The following is a 25,176-nucleotide window of genomic DNA, read 5'->3' as shown; positions in this document are numbered from 1 at the left end:
CAAATGTCACTTTTCCCGAAGCCTGACCCTCCACCCCCCGGATGCACAGGTCAGCACACTCAGCCAGGCCTGGTTCTGCCCCTCCAGGGGTCCCTGGATTCCTCACCAGCTCAGAGGTCCCTAACGGCTCCCAGCACACGGTGCCGGCGGAAACCACAGTCAGCTGACTTAGATCAGGTGCACGCTGGCCTAGAGATAGAGGAGCCAGTAATGGATGTCACTTGGGTGCTGGACACAGTCCTCCGTGCCGCTTGCCTGTCACCACCAGGTGGGGTGTCTAGGAGACTCTCCCTGAGCTGCTTGGAAGTGGAATTCACATGTTTTCTGTCCTTGCAAAAGCAGGCATGTGGCCCCAGCAGACAAGGGCTAGACAAAGAGAATTCTAGAGGAATGTGTGAATTCCTCTACAGTCGGGTCTGGACACAGGCTTTTAATCTAGGACTCCAATTACAAACTTGGAGAACAGATTTGTAACCTATTAAGGGTTAATACTGCTAACGCATAAAGAACTCTTAAAAAAAAGTGGGGAGAAAAGGGGGCACCTGCGTGGCTCAGGGGGTTAAGCCTCTGCCTTCGGCTCAGGTCATGGTCTCAGGGTCCTGGGATCGAGCCCCGCATCGGGCTCTCTGCTCAGCGGGGAGCCTGATCCCCCCCCCCCCCCCCCCCGCCCTCCTCCGCGTTTTTGAGTTCTTTCAAAAAAAATAAAAAAAAAAAAAAAAAGTGGGGAGAAAAGGATGAAAAATCCTATTGTAAAATAATCAAAGACCGGAACACAATCACAACAATTAGAATGTCCATGTAGCAGGTTTTTTTTTTAAAGATTTGAGAGAGAGCGAGAGAGCGAGCCCACAAAAGGAGAGGGAAAGACAGCAGTCCCCTGTGCGGGGACTGGTGACCTCTCGGGACTACACAGGCACACGTCCTTGCAGCTGGCGCTCCCGCTGCACAGTGACCACGAGCAGAGTTGACAGTGGTTGACACCTGGGAGGTGGTTGACAAGTGACCAGAAGATGGAGGAGGGGGACCCTCACCTGGTTCAGGGCTTCCTGTCACTGTACCGTATCCCGTTCACCTCTGCAGGCCCCGGGCCTCCCTCCTGTCCATCCTGACCCACCCTGCCTCTGCTGTGGCAGCTCTGGCAGCGACGTCCAAATCCGTGGGACCAGGGCCTCCAGAGCCCAGGGTGTCCACCCCCCTGGGAGGTGGACTTTGACTGGTTGGAGATGGCAGAGATGGGAGACTTGGAAGCCCAGCGGGCAGCCGGGCCACACCCCCCATGCATCTTCTCTCCCTCTCCCTGCCTTGTCCCTTTTTCTGTCTCACCTGCCAGCCCGGGATGGCACCCCTTTCATACTACTGTAGCTCAAGGGTGGGACCTAGGCTCTTCTCCAGGAACCCAGTCTGGAAAGCTCCAGGGTGGGGCCTGGACTTGAGGCCAGTCTTCCCACCCCCCAGGGGTAGCCAGAACCAGGAATCCTCTCGATGGCTGAGATTTCCCAGCTGTGAGCGGTCTTATGCTAGACCTTCCGTGCAGAGCCTCAGAGAGACGGGTGACTGGGTGAAGACCCAGGTAACCTCGCCCCTATCTCTTTCATAGGACGTGGAGGGCTGACCTGGTTCCTGCCGAGGATGGGCCCGAACCTGTGGATGTTAACTTACTTGGCAAGGGGACGTTCCAGGTGTGATTAAGCTAAGGGTCTTGAGTTGAAGCAGTGACCCCGGGCTCTCTGGGGGGCCCAATGTCACCTTGGGGTCCTTAGAAGAGGGACTGGGGGGCCATACTGCCGGCTGTGATGTGGGGGGCACGCGCCAGGAGTGCAGGCCTGTCTGGAAGCTGGAAACGGCAGAGGGTAGGTTCTCCCCGGAGCCTCCAGGAAGCAGCAGCTGGGCCCACCTAGCTCGACCTGTCCCCTCCCTGCCCCCAGCACGGTGCATGCGCCTGCGTCGCTCTAAACCACGGCAGCCACACACAGTCGTCCACCAGGAGGGCCTTGGGGGCCGACGAAGGGGCCTGGGAGAGTCTGCAGTGGGTTTGACATGAAACGTGAGGCCTTTTGGACACAAAGTGATTCCCCCGTTTGGTCCCACTCTCCTGTGCCTCTCTGGCAGGCGAGGAGCCTGGTGCTCCCGGAGACCACCTGCGGACTTAGTTGCGAAGGTGTGGGTGAATCACGGAGGGAGCGCTGTACCTGCCTGGCCAGTGTGACCAGTGCCGGCCCGACGCAGGGCTGAAGGACCCAGGAGAGGCAGTGACAGGGATCAGTGACTGAAGCCTGTTCTCAGACTCTGGCCTGGAGGGACCGGGGAAAGGAAACCCCACCCTCCCTGACACCCCTGCCCTCCGGCAGGGCTCACAGGCCAGCCCCCAGGGCACAGCGCAGATGGGAGAGGGGACCTGGGCCTCGGCTGGCGGGTCAGGTCCCACAGGCTCATTCCTTGGGGGGGAGGGGGGTCGTGTTCAGCGGGCGGGCTGTACCGGCGGAGCGGCTTCGTGTACTTAACCGGGAGCTCCTGATGGGAACAGAGATCACTGAACAGCACGACCATCACCAGAAAAATTTATTTGTGGGTGATCGTGAGTCCACAGCGCACAGACACGGACTTTACAATGCCGGTGGGGACTTTATAAACACCCACACACGCACAGAAGGCGGGTTGGACACCCCGGGGCTGCCCCCGCCACCACCTGGACCTCAGGGACCCTCCCTCCCTCTCCCGCACGGCCGTCGCAACCAGCCCAGCTAATGCCCCGGAAGGCCCAGCCCAGCCGCGGTCAGGCTCGGAATCAGCACCGCCGTCCTCCTGCCCACCCAGTCCTGCAATCGGCCAAAATCCGGGCTAAACGTCTAACTTGGAGAGGACGCGGCCGAGCCGCCGAGAGCACGCGCACGCACACACACTGCTGTCCTCGGGGGGGCCCCGTGTCGTCCAGGAGGGCCGCACCCAGTCCCAGGAGTGCCACCTGCGCCGGCCGGCAGCGCGACGGTCCCGGGACTCTGTGGGGCGCACGAGGCCGCGGTGTCGCACGTTTCGCTTCCCTCTGTTCTTCGGGACCCGCCGAGGGCTGCGGCCGGGCCCAGCGCCTCTCCCTCCCCGGCCGCGGAACCGGACCTCGGCCTCTCCCTCGCCAGCCGCACTCTCCCTCCCCGCGCGAGCTGGGGCCGCGGAGACAGTGACTGCGGCGGCTCTAAAGCCAGGACCTCGCGCCACAGCTGGGGACAGTGTGGTCAGTGGGGGGGGTCCGGGTCCCCCGAGACGGCCGGCTCTGCGGAGCAGGAGCCCAGGGGATCCGGGCGGCCGGCGCCCTCTGCTCCTCAGCTGGGCCGGGGGACCGGCGGGCCTGCGGGACGCGGAGGGACACAGAAGCGCGCCCTGCCCCGTGCCAGTGTGGGCCGCGGCGGGGGGCTGCACCGGCCCTGGCCCGCCCCCACCCCGGGGCTCTCAGGCCGCCGGGGCTCCGGGCCGGACGCACACAGGGCTCCGGGCCCCGCAGCTTCGGGGCCGCCCGTCCGCCCCGGGAAGAAGCCGTCGGGCCGGAGCCGGAAACGCTCGGGTGGGCCCTGACGTCGGCCCTCGCGTCCAGTCTGCGGCGAGCCCGGGACGCATGCGCACGAGTAGCCCGGCCCCCGAAGGAGCCAAGTCCGGCGCGGGCCGCGGGAGAAGCGCCCCCTAGAGAGCGGGTGAGGTGCGCAAGCGCTGTGGCGGCCCCGGGCCCCGCCCACCCGCCCCCTGCCGGCGGAGGCTGCAGGTGCAGGGCCAGCTTCCGCAGCCGCCGCGGGCTCTGGACACGCGCGGGGGTTCGTGCCGCCTCTCGCCGCAGACGCTGCGCCGCCCGGCGACCGCAGCGCGGACCACACGTGCGCGGACACACGGCCGCTGTGCTCCTGAGCGGCAGGCGTCCAGCCCACCCGCGCCCTGGGGCAGAAAGGAAGGAGATGTCCTGGGGGAGGGAGGGTCGTCCCTCCAGACCCTCCAGACCCAAGCGCGAGGCTTCCGGGCCTGGCGCAGCGGACCCGGCGTCCCAGAGCTGCACCGGCTCCGCAGGGAAGGGGGAGCGCCGAGCTGCGGTGACGGGACGAGGAGGGCGGGACCTGCAGCCTGGCGGCGGGCGGTGAACACGGGGCTCAGCAGCCGCGACCCCCGCGGGCAGTCTGGGGGCCGCATGGATCCCACCCTGAGGCAGAGCCCACACTCTGCCCCGGACCCCCTCTGCCCTCTCAACTTCCTTCCCTGATTTCCCGCCCAGGCAGGTGCTGGGGTGGGGGGTGGGGGGCTCCTGTCAAAACCCCGACCCGCGGGGAGCTGTGCTCGAGGGACGCGGAGCAAGCAGCGGGCAGGACAGAGGAGGACGACAGGGACTGCCAGCTGCTCTGGTGCGGGCACAGAGCGCTCGAAGGCGGCTTCTGAGGCAGGCAGGTGTGGCCCCAAGCTCCGGGCTGGCGGCTCCATCAAAGGCAGGAACAACGAGGGAAAGGCTTGCTCGGGGCGCCAGCCCAGCAGCCGGAATGCTGTCACCTCCTTCGCCGCACATTCCAGCTGGGAGTGGACATCAGGTCAAGCAAGGAGGCAACGGCAGAGTCGGGAGTGGCCTCGAGACACCCAGTGACGCCAGGCCCCACCCACCTGGCCCTGCTCCTGGCCGCCAGCACGCAGCATCACTCTTCCGGGATGACGAGATGGGAGGGGATCGTACACCTGCACCGGGACCGGGCATCACGGTGCGGGCAGCGCACTCTGGCCTCTGGCTGAATGTGGAAATCACCCTCTGCTTAGTCGTCCGGGCGGTTTTGGCAAACCACGCTCAGTCCATCGTAAAGCCGGGCAACATTTTAAAAAACAGGTTTCAACAAGTTTAAGAAGACGACAACGAAGCATCACTTTTACCACCGCTGACATGTATTACAAAAATAATGCAGATTAACACGATCACCTCAGCAGGACTTGGCAATGATCTGAAAATGTTTTTTAAAAAAGGGTATTTTGTAATTGATTTTTAAGGTCTACAGAAGCTTTGAAGAACTACTGAAAACTGTAATCTGGTCATAGGCAGGTGATTTAAGACCAATACATCTCTCATCTTAAAATATATAATTATTACTTCGCGTGTTACTAAACTATGGAAAGTAGAAACAAAGATTAATTCTAATCTGGACCCAACCTGTATAAAAACACCACTAACGACCACGTGCACTTCCGGATGGGAAATCGTAAGCACGACAAGCCGGGGGCTCTGGGTGCACGGAGGATGGAGCCCAGAATCGCACGGGCTCAGCGGCAGCATGGGACACATACACCTTGCTGGGAGCTGGAGGGTTGGACGGTCTCCCACGGAAGCTGACGGAACCGGACACCGTTTCTACAGGAGCCCCGCGCTCTGCAGAGGCTCTCAGGACACCAGGTTCCTGCTGCTGGGTGCCGAGGGCACAAGACACCACCTCTCCCAGTGCTCGGGGCTTCAAAGTCAGAGGGACGGAGGAAGACGCCCAGGACCCCGCCAGAAAGCTGATGAGGGGGCAGGAGGCTTTGTACATATAGTACCAGTGAAGGAAGTCAGGGGGGCACAAAGGCTGAGCCTCTGAAATAAGAGGTGAACAGGCAGACGGACAGTGTTTGCAGGGGGCTCCCCAAGGCCACCGAACAGACCCAGCGAGCCCCTCCAGCCCCCACCATAGCAGTGCGGAGGCTTTTCTGCCATTGCACTGCAGGGACACACACACTCAGGATCCTTCCCATCTTACCCTCGCTCTCGGTATTAAAAAAGAGGGGGAAAAAACCTTCCTTTGCTGGCTGGTGGCGTGGCCGTCTCCCCAGCTCTGCTGGGCAGTGACAGGCAGCCAGGCTCTGCCCCAGGGCTAAGTGGAGCCCAGTCCTCAGAACCAGGACACAGGACAGGGACACATGCCCTGACCCGCGCCCGCCATGGGAGCCGTGAACCACCGAGCCCGCGCACAGCCACCGGGTACTGCTGCGCGAGTGAGGACACTCAGGACGTGGAAGGACAGGGAAAAAGAAAAGCGGATAGAACACGGAGGCCGGCTTTTGTTTCGGGGCGTCCTCACCGGAGTGGAAACACCGCGCCGAGGGGGTGGCAGTGGTTCTGGAGGTCACGGGGAACTGCCGCAGCGGGGGGTGTGGGCCGCAGGACAGGACCTGCCTGTGGGACGTGCGCAAGGGGGCTCCCGGGAGAGGAGGACCTCTGCACCCCCACACACAGAGGGACGGGGGGCTCGGGGGCTGGGAGCTGCGATCGAGGCAGGCCGAGTCTACAGGACGGGCACGCCTCCCTCCTCACAGCTACACCTGGGAGTCCTCAAAATTCTGGGCCAAGTGGGGCCAGACAGGCCACCCCGGCAGCAGACAACCAGCCTGGTGCCCAGGCCTAGGCTGTGGCCTCCGTCAGTGGCTACTGGGAGCCGCTCCTCTGGCACTGTGCCCCAGTCCCTCCCTGGGGTCCAACACCCTCCCCTGCGAGGGCTGGCTTTTCCACCCGCCTCTTGCTTCCCAGCTTCCGGGTGGCACAGAAGGCAGAGGCAGCGGGGAGGGGCAGCTGTCCCCCTCTGCCCTCCTGCACCCATCTCTGCCCTGGCTCCGTGTGCGACACACCTGTTCCCTGCAACAGGGGCAAACACAGTGTATACTCGACCTGCCGTGTCACTGACTAGGGAGCACAACGTGCTAGTGCTCCCACAAGCTGTCCCCAACCCACAGGACCTTTCCTCGTCTCCGTCATGTCAACCTGCAGGTCCCTGGTCCCATGGATGGGCACAACACATGCAGACCACCTGAATGTTTGGGTCCTGGAAAGGTGCCCCCCAGCGTGACCGCACAGTGCCCGTGTGTGCCGGGCCAGCTGGTGTTAAACGGTCCCCATGGGACAACCTTCCCCAGCGACCTCCCCAACAGCTAAGTGACAACCAAGACGCCTGAAGTGGGAGCGGAGAGGGTCGGTCAGAAAGACAACACAGAGATTTGGCAAGACCCTTCCAGGCGCAAATGGTTAAAACCCGAGGGTTCCTCGTGGACACATACAGCCTGGGCTTCCGCAGCCCTAGGATACTTGGGTCGGGACACAAGGCACCCTGAGCCAGGAGAGCCGTGAGGAGCTACGTTCCCCAAATTACAGATTTCTGTGATTGCTTTGTTACTCCTGAAAAGCACGACCAGCACGTTTTCACAATTAAGACCGGTGGATACTGGACACTCATGAAAGAAAAAGAAGACCAAGTTTCAGTCACAGCTCTAAGGCAGACGCTACGTGTTCACAGGATGACAAGGGAGACACCACACGCTGTGCGTTGTGGGGGGCGGCCCAGGGGCCTCACAGCACCGTGGCCTGGACCACGATCTCCGGGTTCTCGATATCCTTTTTGCTCTGGACCATCCTCAGCTCCAGCTGTGCCGGGCTGGGCTTCAGCCCTCCCACTGCCTGGGCTGCGGGACAAAGTGTCAGTGATGGGGACAGAGCAGAAGCTACCCTGGTGTCCCCCCACACCCCACCCGAGCCCTGACAGCCCGCATCGCCCCCTGGAGCTCCCATCCCGAGCTCGCACCCCGCAGGCAGGTCCCTGCCCGAGTGAAGGCGAGTGGTGGCGGTGGCGGCAGGAGCCTAGGGGACCCGCTGCCAGCACCAGAGGGGCGCAGCTGCTGTCCTTCCCGCTCCCTCCCTCTGCTCTCAGTGCCAGCCGCCTCGCGCGCCCACGGGCCTGGCCAGGACATACCTTTTGCACATCTGATGGTTCGCTGCAGGACATGGTGCATGGCAGACACGGTCTTCTCACAGGCCACCTGTGGGCGAGGGGGGTGTGGGACACTCACACAGCCCACGGCTCCCCCACTCCTGTGATGCCCGAGCCCGGATGGGGTCTTCCGTGTCCACAAGCGCTGTCTCCACCCCGAGTCCCCAGGGCACCGGCTTTACCATCACAGGTTCCCCACCCTGGGACGGGTGGTCCCTGGGACAAAGATCCCAGGAGAGTGGGGCAAATGCCACCGCACCGCAATTAACGGCCTCCCTCTGGCTCCTGTGCTCTGGGGAAAGGCAGAGCCTTAGACCTGTTGATACTGCCTGGCGTGCAGTAGGTGCTTAATACCCGTGTTTCCAGAATGAAGTAGGTGTGAAGAACCCACATGGAAAGGAGCTCCCCCCCCCTGAAGCTGGCTAAGGCCATCGCTTGCTGGCATTTCGAAGTCAAAGACTCAGGGCTTAGCGGGAGCTGGGAACGTGAGTGGACGCCCTCCTGCCCAATTCCAGGACCCAGGGTGGCGCTGAGCGTGGATTTGGCTTCAGGCGGCCCAGCAGCAAGGCCTCCACTGGGCACCAGCTGGCCAAGGTGCGCGTACCAGATGGAACGCCCATGGGGCCAACTAAAACAGCGCGTCTGTGCTCACCCTCGTCCCTCGGCGTGTGGGCGGGGGCACCGGTCAGACACAGCATCGTCCCTGCGCCTTGTCGGCAAGAGGGGCTGGGCTCTGCCTCAGCCCCGCGTTTCAGGACTAGGACTGACCGGGAGGGTGCGCGCCCCCCACCCAGGGGAGACAGGCCCCTCCCAACGCCCAGTACAGATGGCTTTGGGGAACCCACGTCCAGATCCCGACCTGAAGCTTCCCCATCGTCCGGCGGCCCCCGCACAGACGAGGCGCTTCCTCTCTCTCAAGCACCCCTCGCTGCTGCCCTCCTGTGCAGGCTTCGGAGGTGGGGGCCCCGCCGCTGTGCCACAGTAGGCAATGGGGCCCCAGCGGCCGGGACGGCCTCGTGCACACTGGGGCCCGCGTCCTACCGGCGAGCAGCAACCGCCCTGCTGCCCAGTGGGGCCTATGCCAGGTGGCTTCACCCCTACACGCTCGCACCTGTGATGTTCACACACGGTGTGGGGAGCGGGGCGAGACGGACACACAGACAACTCCGGGCGAGAAAAGCCTCTTTGCAAGTCTGCTTTGCAGCCCTGTCCCCGGCCCTCCGAGGGGCTCCCAGCCTGAGTCTGTCGAGTGGCTGGACCATGATACTTCAGTGCGAGCGCTGACGGGCTGCTCTCCTGCGAGAGGCTCCTAGTTACACCCTCCCTGAGGCCACACTGACCCCTCCCAGGCCCCGGCTCACCCTCCAGACCCTGTCTGGCTCAGGACGGCCCCGGAGCCACACCGGCCCACTGCAGCGTGGTGTACGCGGTCCCGCTGTCGAAGCCCCCGCGGCGCTCAGACAGTCCCTGCTGGGGGCAGGGAGGGAGCTGGCCCGCTGACCTTGAGGTTGCTGGGGTGTTTGTGTGTCCACGCCAGGAGCATGGCGGCAAAGAGGTCCCCGGTGCCCACAAAGACCGCGTCGACCCTGTGCATCTCCATGCGGATGCGCTCTGTCACCACGGAGCCGTCGGGGTTCCCTGGAGGAGAAGAGCACGGCCCATGGGCTCGCAGACCCTGGGTCAGCAGAGGACCAGCCCCTCGGGTCTGGGAACTGGCCGTCCCCCCTGCCCACTCCTCCCCTGCCAGCGTCCCCTCTCAGGGGCTCACTGGGGCAGATGCCCTGTCCCAAGGAAGGTGGTGGTTACTGGAACCCCCAGCAGCACGGCAGGTGCGGGGGGAGCACGGCTCCTGCGATGAGACATGGGCAGAGCCCGCGGCCAGGGAGCAAGGAGGGTGTCTACAGCCACAGGGACGTGAACTTACTGAAACGGGGGTGTGTGGGGGTGCGGGGGGTACGCTCTCCCACAGACACAGAGGGAGCGGCGAGGAGGCCGTGTGCTCTCTGCGTTGGTGAGTGTGACCCGCCCTGGTGTGTTGCGTTGACGGTGTGCAGGGAACGCAAATCCGGGCGGCATTCGCACGTTCAGTGAGGGACCCATGAGGCCCCGCAGGCCCCCCCCAGGACTCACGAATCCTCTGGCTCCCCAGCGCGATCAGGTAGTCACTGCCCCTCGGGGATGGCAGGTTGGAGCTGGTGATGACCACTGTGTCCGGGCCCATGGCGTGCAGCTCGTCCATGACCTGCCGGGGCACAGGGGTGCCTCAGCACACGTCTCGGGACGAAACCAGTGGGTCAACCAGCGGGTCGCGCTCATCTCAGGGAAGGGGGCTCGTCCCCCGGGGGCGGGGACAGCATGGCTGAGCCGCGGGGACGCCCACCTGCTGCGGGTCAGTGGAGACCTGGGCAGGCTGGGCTCTGTTGCAGGCCCCGATGTGCCGCCCCCCGTGCCCCCCGCGTCAGCGGGCCCCGGATGTGCGAGCCAACACCCTGTGATGAGTCTCCCGGTGCACACGCAGACCCCCGTGCACTCAGACATGACCGCGCCGCATGCACGAGTGCACACTGACTCCCCACATCCAGCCACGTGCACCCTCCTGCTGGCCTCTGCCGACCCTGCCGGGTGCACACGGGTCCCGGCTCAGGGTGCACAGTGAGCCCACAGGAGACGCTGGGGCTGCCGTGCACCGCACTGTGTCTCCGGGCAGATGTGCGGACCCCCGGCCTTGGCCTTGGCAGGTCCCAGTCTCCTGCTCTGGAAACCGCGTCCGTGTGCACTCAGCAGAGCACGAGGCTGCCGGCATGGGACTGGCTGCGGCGTGCAGCGTCTTTGGTGGGGACCAGGGCCACCGAGACAGAGGCCGAGACGGGGCCACAAGATGCTGGATACCCGCAAGGGACGCGTCCCCCACACAGTCACACCCAGAGCACCCCATCGCCCTGACCTCTCAGGACCCCACAGAGGGTGGCTGCGATCTCGGCCCCCGGGTCTGCGGCTCTGTTCCGGCTGCCCCAGGACCCCTGCAGGACCCCCTAGGCACCGCCGCTGTGAGCAGAGCTGGCCACAGGGTCGCCCAGGCCCAGACCCACACTGCAACTGCCGTGCCCAACACAAGGGCCCGTGGGGACTTCACAACACGTCCCGCAGCCCCTGCTGGCCCCCTGGGTGCCCATCGCTCTCGTCCCCAGGGCACTCAGCTGTCCCCTCCCCACCACGCCCTGTGCCCCCGTCCCAAGCCAGCCTCGGGAGGTCTTACCGACAAGGCTTCTTCCTGACTGTGGATCTTTCTGCCACTCAGTAACCTGTGAACAGGTGGGCACAGGTGACACCCTGCTTCTCTGGGTCCTGCCGGAAATGCCCCTGGAGCTGCGGGGGCTGGGTAACGCCTCCCATCCCGCAGCAGCTCGCGCCTGCCGGCCATCACAGACCCGGCCGCCGCGGCCACGTGGCCAAAGACCCGCCGAGAGTAAAATTTACCCCAGCAAGGGACAGCTGCGCAGGCACCTCAGAGGCCCGTGACTGACCGACATCACGGAAAGTCAAAACGCGCAATGCAAACGGCAGGTGACCGACACGGCGCTCTCACCGGGATGGGTGGGCCAGGTCAGGCACCCCAGCCCCCGGGCCCCCACCCACCACTCCTTCAAAAGGCAGCCGCAGAGACGGGGGAACCCACCAAGCTGCACTGTGGCACCGACGAGCGCATGCGGACACCCCACAGCACCAGGCCCCACTCGTTGCCCCCCAGACTGGCTCTTCATCAGGTGGGCCCCACGATCCAAGAGACGGTCGGGAAGCTCGCTACCACGAGGGCCCAACCAGCTCCTTTTAATCCCACCCAGAGACCAGGACGTGGGCTTCGGAGCGCCCGGGTGGTCCCCTGCATCAGCTGGCGAGGGGGGTCTCCGCCCGGGGCCTGTGTCACCCCCACGGGCCCTCAGCTCCTCCCCTCTCCTGCTGCTCAGGAACTCGGCTGGGGGTCAGCATGATCCCAGGACATGCGGTGAAATGACCACCCACTGCTGTTGTCGGGCTGCGGCGCCCTGGGGGTGAATGGCCCATCCCCCCACCCTGGCCAGATCTCTGCTCCGCTCTGAGGCCGGGCCGTCCGAGGAGTGAGGGAGGCTCGGCGGCCGGCCCGGCCAGCCCCACGGGGCGGTGTGCAAGCCGCAGTGGCTCCAGGTTACTCACTCAGCCTCGAACTGGTTGGGGGTTATGATGTCTGCAAGTGGCACGACCTTCTCTTTGTAAACCGGAAGGAGGTCCTCGGGCACGTACTGAAGGGGAGGGCGACAAGGCACACAGGCTGATGCACCCAGGAGGAGGGAGCAGGACCAGAGCGTGTTTGCAGAGGAGCCCCGGGGCCTGGTGGGGGCCCACAACAGGCGCGCTGCACGACGGGCTGACCCCTGCTGTTCCTCCCAGCCCAGGTGTCTTGGGGGCCACAGGCTGATTCTCGCCCGCGGGAATCCACCTCCCTCCCTGGATAGCACCCCCGCCACTGCTCTACATGACATTGAGGGTCGGGAAGCCACGGCTGGTCTGCTGTTACGCAGCTGGGGGGAAGGTATAAAAAGTAGTACTAAGAACACGTATGACACATGGAACTTAATAGGAAATTCAAATCTCAGTGTCCATGCGTGAACTTCTACTAGGAGATGGCCGTGTCTGTTCCTTTGCAAACTGTGGCTTTTTCTTGAAAATTTTACTTTTAAGTCATCTCTACACCCAACATGGGACTCGAACTCATGACCCCAAGATCAAGAGCCGTGCACTCCCCCAGCTGAGCCCGCTGGAGGCCAGTGGCTTTCTCATACGGCGGGGACGTAGGGCCACAGAGATCTGCTCTCCAGTCTTTCATGGGAAACCCCATCCGCCAGCCCTTGCTTCCGGGCAGGAGGACACGAGCCGCGTGCAGGGTCCTGTGTGTGGGCTCCCACGCGTGAGAGGACTAACCATGGAGCCTTGGCCGTTCCATTCGTCGCCCATCACCGGGTCGCACACTGTGGAGACACAGAGGGCATCAGTCAGCAAAACACCTTACCTGGAGGATGAGAGCCCCTCACGTTCCTTTCCGTGTTAAATTTCACGTATGCAGCCAACAGCCTGGAAACACACGGCCTCCTTTCTTCGCTTGCCTTGTCACCTGGCACTGTGTGTTTTGTCGTCCCAGACGACGGAGTGCTCGGATTTCTATCTGACCCTCACCGCGCCTTTTTTGAGAGGGGACGTGGAACGGCACCCCATTCGTCCGCACCCACACCCCGGGAAGGCCCCGCATCCACGACGGAACTGAAAAGAAGACACAGGTGTTGCACAATGTGGGCCCCCGAAACCTGGCTCCTGCTCCCCTGGAGGGGCCCCCACGTCAGGGCACTGGCGTCCCCTCCTGGATGCAGGAAGTGTCCCACACATGGCAGGGCTCTGCAGAGCCCAGGCTGGGCTTGTCTGAATGCCAGGGCGGGAGAGCAGCCCAGACCGTCCATGTCCCTTGGCAGAAGAGGTCTCTGGTTGGCGGACACCCCAGGAGCTGGTGCGGCAGCCAGGGGCTAGGGACCGGCTGGCCGGCATGCACCTCAGCCTCGCCCAATGTCCACCCTCATTAGACAGACCCACCGGGACACCCATACCCTCCGCCGTCCTCTCTAGGCCCAACAGTGGCCACACACACCCCAACCACGTCCAGCCGCTCCAGCCCTCACGTGCGGACACAGATTACCGCCCGTCTGTCACCCACTTCCCACAACTGTCCCCACACAGACGAAGACGTTCTGAACCCTTTCCAGCGCCCTGAAGGCACGCGCCCCTGCACGCCCAGCATGTTCTGAGCTTACAGGCTGGGGGAGGTGGACGGGGAAGGAGGGGTGCCAGGAGGGAGGCCGAGCCCCCCGTCCGAGGGCAGCAGGTGCGACCCGCAGGTTAGAGGAGGTGACGGCCCAGCACGTACCGTACACCAGCTTGGAGTTCTGCTTCTTCAGCTCCCGCACAATGTCCACCACCGAGGCCAGGAAGGACTTGTCCCTCGTGTAACCTTTGGGAGGAAAATCCGGGCCGCACAGAATAGAAGGGTCACGTCAACCGCTCGGGCCCAAGGCAACAGAGCACCCTCAAAACCGCTGTGCTTCACGGAACGGCGGGCGAGGCTCAGACCAAGTGTCCCAACGTCTGCGGTGCCTAAGGGGACACCGGGCATTTCCCAGAAGAAACGCCAAGGGCTACGTGAATGGAAGAGGCCAAGAGTGAGAGGTGGACAGGAACACGTCCCTCCTGTCGTGTTTCCCGAGTTCGAGCAGAAGCACGTCACGTCTGACGACGCAGGGAAATGCACACAGGTCCTTCACCGTAAACTTGACTAAGGAACCAAAGCTGGGTGGGGGGGCAGGACGCGGCAGACCTGGTGTTTGCACCCCACCCCTCCCCAACACCCTGCAGCCCTGCTGCGGGGGACCGGCGGTCACCAGGATGGCCAGCTCACCTGTCCTGGAGGGAGGTGGACCGGGGACTCACCCGTGAGCACGTAGTCATACTTGTTCACGCCGTTCAGCTGCAGACCCTCGTAGAGCTCGTGCAGCTCATCGGAGTTCAGCACTTGACCCTTCCAGTGTGCGTAGCCTGTGGGGAGAGTGCGACATTCAGCCCTTTTACCGAGTCCCGGGAGGTCCCCTAGCAAACTGCCAGGTCTGGGGGTGGTCCCGGGGGCCCCCAGCACACTGTGGCTATCCTTAACCCCTAGGAATGTCCCTCCAACCCTTGAGCTCCCAAAGCCTCCCTCCTCCAAAGCACATCACCCTCCCTCTCCCTGGCGGGGTCTCTGAGACTGGCAGCACCAGCAACCCAGGGGGGTGGCGTGGTGCCATCTGAAAAGCAGATTCTCAGGCCCGGCCCTGCAAGTGAGCCCAGGTTTTCGGGAAGGCTGGCACTCGGTTTAGCAAGGCCCCGGCCGAACCTTAGCCACAGCAAACGTGAGAAACCCGGACCCAGAGGAGGAGCCACCAAAGCAGGCCCCAGGAGCCCCATCTGGCCTGCAGGCTGAGTGAGTCTTTGTGTTCTCACGTGGTTGGGGGGAAATAAAGTAATTTAGACTTGTGAGAATTCCGTGAAATTCCGCTTTCAGTGTCTGTTCGTCAACCTCCAGTTCTGCTGGACCTCGTCGAGCCCCGTCCTTTACACGCGGTCTCTGGCGGCTTTCACAGGGCGCGGGCACAGAAGGGGCCAAGCCTGGTTATTCACCCCCGTGCCGGCTCTACTCCCCAAAACCTGCTCACCCAGGACCGAGCCTCCCCGGCCTCAGGCCATGGCCAGGTCTTTTCTTTTTCTTTAAGATTTTATGTATTTGACAGAGAGCGAGCGAGCACACAAGCAGGAGGAGGGGCAGAGGCAGAGGGAGAAGCAGGCTGGACCCCAGGACCCCAAGATCACGACCTGAGCTGAAGGCAGACGCTTCACCGATGGAACCCCAGGCGGCCCCGGGAGCCCCATTCGTAACAGCCGTGCCCCGTAAACCCGTGCCCCGTAAACCCATGCCCATCAACGAATGGACACGGGAGGCAAGTGTGGTCCGCCCACACCGGGATGGACTGTCACCGGCCACGCACAGGAGTGATGCTCGGGCGCACACGACCACGAGGGCGAGCCTGGAGGACATGCAGCTCAGCGGAAGACGCCATTTAAGGTCGGCTGTCATGTGACCGTTTATCCGGAATCTTCAGAACGAGCAAACCGCAGAGACAGAGGTGAGCGGTCCAGCACCCAGGAGGAGGGCCAGGGGGAGGTCGGGGAGCTGCTGTGCTGCGGGTCCCAGCGGGGCAGGGAAGGCGCTCCCCCTGTGGGTGTGCGGGCAACCTGCAATCCCACGCTCCACCACGTGAACCCGCTCGACGGCACATAGATGTGCTAAGAAAGAGGCTGTTTACAAACGAGAGCTTTATGCCCCGGAGAGTGGGCGGGTGGCAGCTCGCGGGGCAGTGTGCGTGGGGACAGAGCCGCTGGCAGTGCCCCTCCACCGGCCCGACCCTGGGACACAAGCAGTGTGGGCGGCCGTGTTCACAGGCCTCGGCAGTGACCAGGAGCTGCTCAGGGGCCCCATGTGTGAGCCACGGACCCGCTCGTCGAGCAGGGTGCCGAAGGCATGGGGTGGAAATGTCCCGGCCGGTCATGCACAGTGTAAGCCGAGCACCGAGTGCACGGTAGGACCGACGGTGGAGAGGGCACCACAGCGAGGCCCGCCCGGACAGCGGGACAGCGTGGTGCTGGGCTAGGACACTCACGGACGGGGACAGGTGGTGTGGTGACTTTCTCCCCATGTACACGGTACTTGTTCGCCGTGAGTGCCTTGGTTCTCCTTACAGAGAGGCAACGGGGCGCCTGCGGGGCGCGGTCGGTGAAGCGTCAGACTCGTGCTTGGGGCTCAGATCATGATCTCAGGGTCGTGAGATAGAGTCCCGCGTTGGGCTCTGTGCTCAGTGGGGAGTCTACTTGGGATTCTCTCCCTCCCTCTGCTCACTCTCAAATAAATAAATAAAATCTTCTTTAAAAAATTTAAAAAATTTTAAATAAAAAGGTAAAAATGGGGGCACCCAGGGGGTTCAGTCAATTGAGAATGCGACTCTTGACTTCAGCTCAGGTCATGGTCTCTGGGCTGGGAGGTTGAACTCCGGGCTGGGCTTTGTGCGCAGCAGGGAGTCTGCTTGTCTCTCTCTCTCTCTCTGCCCCCCCCCTGCTTGTGCTCTCTCTCAAATACATACATAAAATCTTAAAAAAAAAATAAGGGGCACCTGGGTTGCTCTGTGGGTTAAAGCCTCTGCCTTCGGCTCAGGTCATGATCTCAGGGTCCTGGGATCGAGCCCCACATCAGGCTCTCTGCTCAGCGGGGAGCCTGCTTCCCCCTCTCTCTCTGCCTGCCTCTCTTCCTGCTTGTGATCTCTGTCAAATAAGTAAATAAAATCTTAAAAAGCAACAAGATTCTCTCTCCTCTCCTCCTGCCCTGCTCCCTGACTTTGCACACACACTCTTCATCTGTCTTTTAAAAAAAAAAAGAGACAGAGAGAGGGGGAGGGGAACAAAGGACCCTAAATATTTCTGGGTCCAAAGCCTTGGGCTGAACCCCTGGGACTCAGGATCCGGCTGCACAGGCTACCCTGTCGAGTCCAAGCTGGGGGTGCTTGGGGTCCCTGCCGCCTGGGAGCTGCCCGACAGGTCCCCTCACCAGGTGGGTCCGCCCGGCACCTGGAGGCCGGAGTGGGGGCCCTGCCACGAGCCCCTGCACCTGCGGGTCCACGCACTCGGGGTGTGTCTTCAACCCCCTCTTCTGGGGCGGGTCAGAGGCCCCTCGCGATGGTCAGTCCAGCACCGAGGAGGTTCTGGGAGCCCAGGAGGAAGCGCGCTACCGAAGGCCCCAGAAGCCCCTCCCGCACCCGGGGATCTGGGCAGAAGCGGCGGAGTCTTGGCTTCTACCGAACTGAGGTGAATGATGGCGCCATGTGATGTTTGCAACGAATTTAATTCCGGCACTGAGTGGCTCAGCCAGTCTGGCTCATTTACTTAGACAGAAAGGCAGGTGGTTAGAATAGTCAGAACCTGTGGGACTCGGGGAAGTTCGCTGAATCGACTTAAACTTCTTGGGGCTTCTCCAAATTTCACAGCACCCGGAACGCGTGGCAAAGCAAGTCAGGGAAGGGCCTTTGGTGAGAACTTTCTTCTGAATCCCAAACGTCTCCCCCCCCGGTCCACGGCTCACGGCACCCCGTCCCTTCTGAGAAAAACTGCACCAGGAGCGGCACAGCCTACCTTTCCTGGCGTGTGGGCTGGGGCCCAGGCACCCACCCGCACACCGGTAGGCACTCCGCCAGCCTGAATCTAGACTGTCTTGCCGCTGGTTCCATCTGGGTTCAGAGTCACTGCAGGAGGGGCGATGCTGGGATGTTTCCAGGAGGGCAGTGGCCTCACGCCCCTGCCTCTATGGCACCGTGGGGTCACATGGCAGGCGGCCCCCGGGGCCATGGGGTCAGCTGGTGGGGGAGTGGGCTCAGGAACCTTGTCCCCACGACCCGGGGCCTCTCTGAGGGCGGTGTCCCTCACATGTCCTTGAGTCAGCAGTTCTGTTTCAAAGCCTCTGTGCACAGGAGTCACTGTGTCCCCTGTGCTCAGACAGGCGACACCACGCAAGTTCCCAAGGTGCTGGTTTCAAACAGAGAAAATCTGGATCCGCTCCGTGCCCCCGAGGGGCATGTGCATACATGGGGTCCTGCTCAGGGCCCACGGAGGCACCCAGAAGAGGGCTCGGCCAGGCAGCAGGTGCTAGGAACAGGTCCCCATCTCACAGAGGAGACCGGGGTGCCGGGAGGCTCCCCCAACCTGCCCTGGGGCGCTCAGCTTCAAGCAGCCAGGCCAAGACTCAAATGCGGTGTCTGCACCCACGGCCAGGCTACACCCCAGCCCCCTGCACCCCGCATGTGCTGGGTGGCCCCCCGACTCCAGCTCCTGACCGTCAGGCGAGCAGTGGGGTCCCCAGATTTCTCATGGCCCTTTCCCGTGCCCCCCTTTCCCCGCTTTCAGTGACTCTCGGGCCAACAGCGCCTTACCTGTGTGGTTGGAAAACTGGACGGAGTTCAGTGCATCAACCTCAAATCCCAAAACCTGCAAGACAAAAAAGGACCGGCTGTGGGAGAGCCAGGGCGCTGGGGGCAGGCAGGAGGCTCCCTGCAGCTGGGCTCGAGGCGCGGACTTTGGGAGCCCTTGCTGGCGAGGGGCCGCAGCTGGGAATACGTGGGGGCACCATTACCCGGAGCGCTTAGCCTCTGGAAATCCTGCTGAGTGAAAATGCCCAAAAGTGCGCGACAGCGAGGCGTCTGTCTCCAGACACGGAGGGCGGGCTGTGAGGTCCTCTTTGTTTCAGGGATGTGGATTTGAGGCCACCGCCCCTCTGGGGGGGCAGTGCCCAGGGCTCCCCACTGCACAGCACGGCTGGCTGCTCTGTCCCCGGGAGCCTGGCTCTCACGGGCAGGACCACCCGCTGCAAGGGGGCACCTCGGGGCCTGGGGCTGGGTGCGTCCACGGCACAGGGGGCAGGTGACCGCACACAGGCTCCAGGTGCCACGGAGTGAGAAAGGAAGTTTGTACAAAGCAAAAGCTCCTTCTTCAACCAAGGGAAGAAAGGTTACGTCCAAACGGTCTAGATGCCTCCCCAAGCCACTGTGGGGCTGGCGGAGCGGCCAGGAGGGCCGTCTTCCCTTCGGCTCACCTTCCCGTTTCTGCACGTGCAAACTCGCTCAGGGACAAGAGCAGGCGCGCCGCAGAGCCCCCGGGCCACGAGCCACGTCCTCTGTGGGGCCCTTCCCGCAACCCTCGGCCGTCAGAGGGGGTGGGTGTTGGGACACGGCCAGGCCCAGCCCTCGGCCGTCGTGTCCTGCGCCAGCCCCCGGCCTCCTGTGCCTGACCTTCTGGCTGATCGGGGCTGGCACTGCTGCTGACAGACCCAGGCCCAGGCCTGCTGCACGGACCCCGACCGCTCTCGGGGCAGCCCCCGCGTCCCTCCTCGTCCCTCCGCAGAGCCGGCTGCCTGAGGAAGTCTGCCCGGCACGGCACAAAGGCCTCTGGGGCTCGTGGTGAGGGTAAAGCCATGAGGTGAGGCCCAGACACCCAGGACCGAACTGAAGCCTAACGAGTGTGAACAGTGCACCAGGGCCCGGCCGTGACCTCCGGAACCATGGGAACCAGTCAGGTCCCCAGCGGGAGCCGGGGTGGGGCCCCGGGTCCATCAGCACGGGGGAGCCTCACTCGGGTCTTCCTTCTCCCCCCACCCCTGTGTGAATGAGGTGGCCGGGGGGCTTGTCAGGCTCACACTCGGGCTCCAACCACAACCTGTCTGGGGGCCACTTCAAGCTCGAACAGGCTCACGGCCAGCCCTAACCTTGGAGCCATGTGACCCCACGTCAGGACAGCTGTTTAATTCGGATTCTGCTTCTGTTCAGAGTGGGCCTGGGCCCTGGCACCACCACTGTGGGAGGACCCACAGCCGGGACAGGGACGGACCTCACCAGGCCAGAGCAGGAAAACCACGCCCCCCCGCGGGGACGAGTGTGGCACGACCCACCGTCTTGCCTGGAAACCCAGAGGCATGCGCTTACCCAGCAGCAGCACCTGTCTCCCCGTCTCTGCCTGCTTCCCGTCACCCCCGCCGGGTCCTGCCCGGGCCACCAACGTGACCTCTCCAAGTCTCTGTGTCACCCTTTCCTGGGGAAGCACAGCCCTCCTTGACCCTCTCTGTCCCTGCACACAGCTCCCTCCGGGGTTGGCACAAGGCCTGAGCCAGCAGCCCGCACCTGCCTGTGTGAGGCCACCGAGGGGCGGGGCCTGTCAGCCTGGAAGGATCCTATCTCCTCCCCCCCCAGCAGTGTGTTAAATCACAACCACCCCCCTGCGGCCCCAGGGCTCCTCCACCAAGCTGTCCCCCAGCCCTCCAGAACCCAGTGGGTGCAGCATCTCCCCTCTGTCCCCTCCCACTCTGGCTGGGTCTCAGTTCACCTCTAGGGCCGAGGGCGCCCACAGGCTGCTGGGAGTCCCCAACCACACAAGTCACACACAGGCAGAGGGACCCCGGGGAGGCACCAAGAGAAGGGCCAAGACAGGCACCCTGAGGGAGTGTATGACATCCAAGCCCCCTGACCCCAGCGGCTGATGGTGGGGGCGGAGGTAATCCCAGGGGAAGGAGGCCTGGGAACGTTAACACCCCATGAACTGAGTGCACGGGTCCACTGGGTTCACCAGCCCGCTGACCTTTGGACTTTCTCCCTCTCCAACCCCAGGAAAACAAGAACAAAGGAGCCTTTTATGACACTGGTCCACAAGGACAGGACGGTGGACCCAGTGGGTAAGAGATTTCGACAAACTCTGGAGACGCACAGATACTCCACAGGGCACGGGGACACTGAGACCTCAGCTCCCGCAGAGGGGCTGCATGGGGTGGGTCGGCATCCCATGGGATACGGCGGAGGAGGAGACAGCAGGAGGGGTGCAGAGATGAAGGAGAGAGACTGGAGGGTTTGGGGGAGACACAGGGAGAGGAGACACCAAGGGCTGTGGGTGGCTGGTCTCTGGCCATCCCCTCCCTCTCCTGCACACCAGGGACTTCCCAGCCTCTTCCCCTACTCACCCAACACCGCCCACCCCCCTCCAGGTCTCCCCCGAACCTTCAGAGACTGGCCCCACTGCTCTGGTGCTCTGGAGCGGCCTCGGGCAGCTGGGGGAGGCAAGTGGTCATCTGGGTGCTGCTCCCACTCCCGCTGCCCGGGGAGGATCCACGGTCGAGCTCCCTCTGTGGCTGCTCACCGAGCCACACACCTGTGACCTGGGTCTACCGCGCCTCTCTGAAATATTTAAGCATTTGAGCGGGTGTTACCTGAACTCAAAGAAAGAAAATATGAATCAGCGGCCCCGTGAAACTCCACAGTTGATACTGGCCCTCGGCCAGAGTGCCTGCCTGACGAGCAGCCTCCCGGCCCGCCCGCGCAGCTTCAGATCCCGCAGAATTCTCATCAAGGTAACAGACACAGCTCTGAACTGGCCACGACACAAATCCCGAGAACCCTGCCAACTACCCGCTCACTGCTGCCGGCTGTGCAGATAATTAATCCCCTGAAGCCAAAACACTGATCGGAGAACGAAGTCCCTACTTTGCGCTTCAGGACCCGGGCCTGCTTTTCCACTTCAAGAGAGGGACCAGACATGGCTTCTTTTTTTTTTTTTTTTTTTGAAGATTTATTTATTTATTTATTTGACAGACAGAGATCACAAGCAGGCAGAGAGGCAGGCAGAGAGAGAGGAGGAAGCAGGCTCCCCGCTGAGCAGAGAGCCCGATGCGGGGCTCGATCCAAGGACCCTGGGATCATGACCTGAGCTGAAGGCAGCGGCTTAACCCACTGAGCCACCCAGGCGCCCCCAGACATGGCTTCTTACTCAGTGCACATGCTGCGTGCAGGACATGTACCACTGCAGGCATGCCACTGCGCAGGCGCGGACCCACCACGGAGCAAGGCCAGTCCAGGGGGCGTGCACCCATGCAGAGCCCGTCCCCACATGCTCCTGAAGGCCGGCGCCCCTCTTGACTTCCGCGCAGCTGCTTAGGGAAGGTGGCAGGTGTGGCTGCACTCGGAAGGCAGGTTTCCCGCACTTTCTGAGAGCAGGCGGCGCTTGGATACTGGGTGGAAGCTGGCGCGGCCAACAGCGAGGGGCACCCCACGCTTCCCACAAGCTCGCACAGCTCCACGAGGCTCAGACAAGTGGCCTGCACGAGTGCCAGCAGTTTTTCCGGGAAAGCATCCTCTGCGGGTTTCCCGAGTTGGCGGAAATGGGCCCCCATGGAAGCCGTCTGTGAAAGGGAAGTGGCGACCGTGACGTCCAGGACAGCGGGGGACAGTTGTCCCCAGTTAACACCTAGTAAATCTTCTCATTCAGGTCCCCACTCCTGGGCTGGACCTCACTGCACCTGCCACCTCTCCTGCAGCTCCCGCGGAGCCAGACACAGGTCGGTACTTGGTCCAGGAGTCCGGGCCGTGTGTGGACGCCCTGGGAGCCCCTGGGTCCCCCCACCCCCTGGCCACGCTCCCCACCTGCTCCGTGTGCGGCCCACACCCAAATTCCTGACCCGGACAGACTTCACGTGAGTCCCGTTTGGTGGGAGGAGTCCCCTTGTGCCCCATGGGCTCTGCGGAGGGACAGGACCAACCCCCCACTGGTCCGGGACAGCCCTGCCTGTGTGCGTGTTCTGTGCGAGTCACATGGTTCCACGGTGAGCCTGAGAGCCCATGGCCCCTGGGGACACCCCGCACAGCCGCATCTGAGTGTGGGCGGCACCTCGGACGGGGGTCTGTGGCCCCAGGGAGGTCACCCAGGTGAGGCCACTCTCCCTGCAGGCGCCAAGGCAGAAGCAGGTGTCCAGGTTTAGGGGCAGAAGGGCCATTGGCCTCTGGACGGGGTAAGGGGTCCCAGCGCCGGCCGCCTCGGGGCAGGTGCTGAGCAGCAGCTGTGCGAGACCGTCTGCTGTGGGACTGTTACGAAGGCCGGAGTCACAGAACCCACACGAGTTACAAGAAGAACCAATGTAACACCCGCCCAGCCTCAGCCCTCCCTAATGACTTCACCGCCTCTCACTGCGAGCGCCGCTCCCCAGCGGCTGGACTAGGGCGGGATCCCACATAACGGAGGCCACAGCCGCCACACCTCTTCTACCCACAAGGACTGTGTGCAGTCACCACGGCAACGGGCACACACACCGGAACCAGCCTCCTCCACCCCCCCACTTTTTATAACATCTACCAGCACACGAGCAACACGCAGTGAGAAGATGCAAAAGACCCTTCGAGAAAGAAAAAAAGAAAGCCTGGCCACAGGAGAGGGGACTCCCCCCCCGCAGAGTCCCCTCCTCCCAGCACTGCCCAGCCGGTGGCCACCAGCCTCCGTGGGAGGCCAGGAGCCCCGGCCTTCCTGCGTCCACCATCCTGTGTGCCTCAGGACGAGGGCTGACGTGGCCAAAGCCCGGGGCTCAGGCTCCACCAGCAAACCCGCTTCCATCTCAGAAAAAACCCCGGGGCCTCGGCCAAGCAGCCCCCACAACAAAGCCCGCTCCCTTATCGCGCAGCTGCCGGAAAGCTGGCGGCTCCTGGGCCACAGAACCACGGCCACGCTGTGGTGGCCAGCATCTCAGGCTTGAGCAAGCCACTGAGGTTCCCGGCTGGCCCCAACTGGAGGCATTTCTGGCGAGGTGCCAGGGCTGGGCACCCACAGAAGGGCCCCTCCACCTGCCAGAGGCTGGGGGTGCGGCCGTGTGCGCAGAAGCAGCCTGTGTCCTGCCAAGAGAAGGCCGAGAGGCTCCCCCCTCCCATGCCTCTAGTGAGCTCTCCGTGTGCAGGGGGGGGGGACATCTGCAGTGACTCCTTGGGGGAGGGGGGCTTTCAAATGCTCCGTCGCGGCCGTGCACCCACCAGCAGCGAGCGAGGACAGCCGGGACGCCGGCAGGCCACCAAGCCCTACGTCCTGACCCGCACAGGGGCCACCCTGTGCCCCGATGCAGAGCCGGAGCCTTTCCTGAGGGCGGCTGTACATCGGGGGGGCCCTGGGCGGGTGACGCATGCTCTCCGCGGCCAGAGCCCCCTCACTGCCGCAGCTTCAACCCACTCTGCTGACAGCCAACAAGACACGGTCATTAACGCAGCAGCTCACGGGCGGGGGTGCAGAGCACTCCCAGCCGCGGAAGACGGGAGGCTCTGGAAAATTCCAGCGCAGCTCCCTCACTGTGCCCAGACCACCCCGGTCCCTCTGTGGGAGGGGGTCACTGTCTTCAAGAATCCTCTCTACGGCTTGTTTTGCAAGATCTGTAGCCACTGCCGCAGGAAATCAGAAATAAGGAAGAGGGGTTACCGGAGCGTCACGTGACCGCTGGCCTCCAGGTCGGCCTCGGGGCTGAGAGCCTGGGTCCAGCCCACACCCTGGGACTACTCCGCCCAGCGGTTTGGCTCAACCCTCGTCCACTGTCCTCCAACCTCCGACGGGCACTCCTGCTGGAAATAGCCCTGCAGCCGGCCTTCAGTCCCGTAGCCATCCCTGCCCACATGCGTGCACCCCTCCTCCTCGGCCGTCACAGCCCTGGACCCCCGAGACCCCTGCCCTGCTCCCAGCACACCCCGTGCCCCAACTTCCTGGCTCCCAGTGCTTGCGGCCAGGACCACGGCCCCCTGCCAGGCCCCGCACACGGTCCATGCGCCAGTGGTCGGCTTCTCCTGGGGGCCTAGCTGTGCTACAAAACCCCAAGTGGGGGGCCTCACCCTGAGCTCCCAGCAGCACCCTGGGTTTGGACGGGGAATGGGGTGGCTGCTCTGGGGTGGGTAGGAGGAGAGGCACTGCCCCCCTGGCCAGCCACGGGATGCTATCATGGGGCTGGGACCCCGTGCCTGCCTCCTTGCTTCCTGAAACCCCGTCACTGATTCTCTTCCTCCATGTCACTCGTCCACACCGCTGTGCGCTCAGAACCGGCCGGTTCTAGGTCAGCGTCCCACATCGGCATGCCCCGGGGATGACCGAGCCCACGAGCCACAAAGCTGATGGCTCCTGCGTCATGGGAGCCCCTGTGCACAGACGTACCCTCCCCGCCCAGACGGCACAGACCACGCTACCCCAGACCCCATGAGGCCCAGTCAAACAGAAGCCAGAGCCTCACTCGGAGCACAGTACACACACACGCCCACTACTCATCACACACGCGCACACACACCCACATACTCATCACACACGCGCACACACACGCATGCCCACATACCACACACGCACACATGCGCACACACACCCGCCCATATACTCATCACATGCGGGCACGCGTGCACACACGCACTCACCACACACGCGCACACACGCACTCACCACACACGCGCACACACGCACTCACCACACA

At 63.4% G+C, this 25,176-nt stretch overlaps 1 protein-coding gene across 1 annotated transcript in view; it reads right to left on the bottom strand.

Moving 5' to 3' along the window:
• Positions 1-3,882: 3,882 nt before the first annotated feature.
• LOC111155747 (pyridoxal kinase) overlaps positions 3,883-25,176 on the bottom strand; it is a 26,395-nt gene continuing 5,101 nt past the window's right edge. Inside the window, exons 2-11 of the mRNA XM_022516127.1 lie at positions 18,317-18,371; positions 14,244-14,348; positions 13,684-13,767; positions 12,693-12,739; positions 11,928-12,013; positions 10,993-11,038; positions 9,867-9,978; positions 9,238-9,374; positions 7,719-7,785; positions 3,883-7,431 (exon numbers count right to left, since the gene is read on the bottom strand). Coding sequence (XP_022371835.1) covers positions 7,319-7,431; positions 7,719-7,785; positions 9,238-9,374; positions 9,867-9,978; positions 10,993-11,038; positions 11,928-12,013; positions 12,693-12,739; positions 13,684-13,767; positions 14,244-14,348; positions 18,317-18,371 — 852 coding nt within the window. The 3' untranslated portion in view covers positions 3,883-7,318. The remainder of the gene's footprint in view (positions 7,432-7,718; positions 7,786-9,237; positions 9,375-9,866; positions 9,979-10,992; positions 11,039-11,927; positions 12,014-12,692; positions 12,740-13,683; positions 13,768-14,243; positions 14,349-18,316; positions 18,372-25,176) is intronic.

Source organism: Enhydra lutris, unplaced genomic scaffold (genome assembly GCF_002288905.1).
Source record: "Enhydra lutris kenyoni isolate GAN:26980312 unplaced genomic scaffold, ASM228890v2 scaffoldscaffold43, whole genome shotgun sequence".
Taxonomy (NCBI): Eukaryota; Metazoa; Chordata; class Mammalia; order Carnivora; family Mustelidae; genus Enhydra; species Enhydra lutris.
The sequence above is the reverse complement of the archived record's forward strand: the minus strand, read 5'-3'. Positions and strand labels throughout refer to the sequence as shown.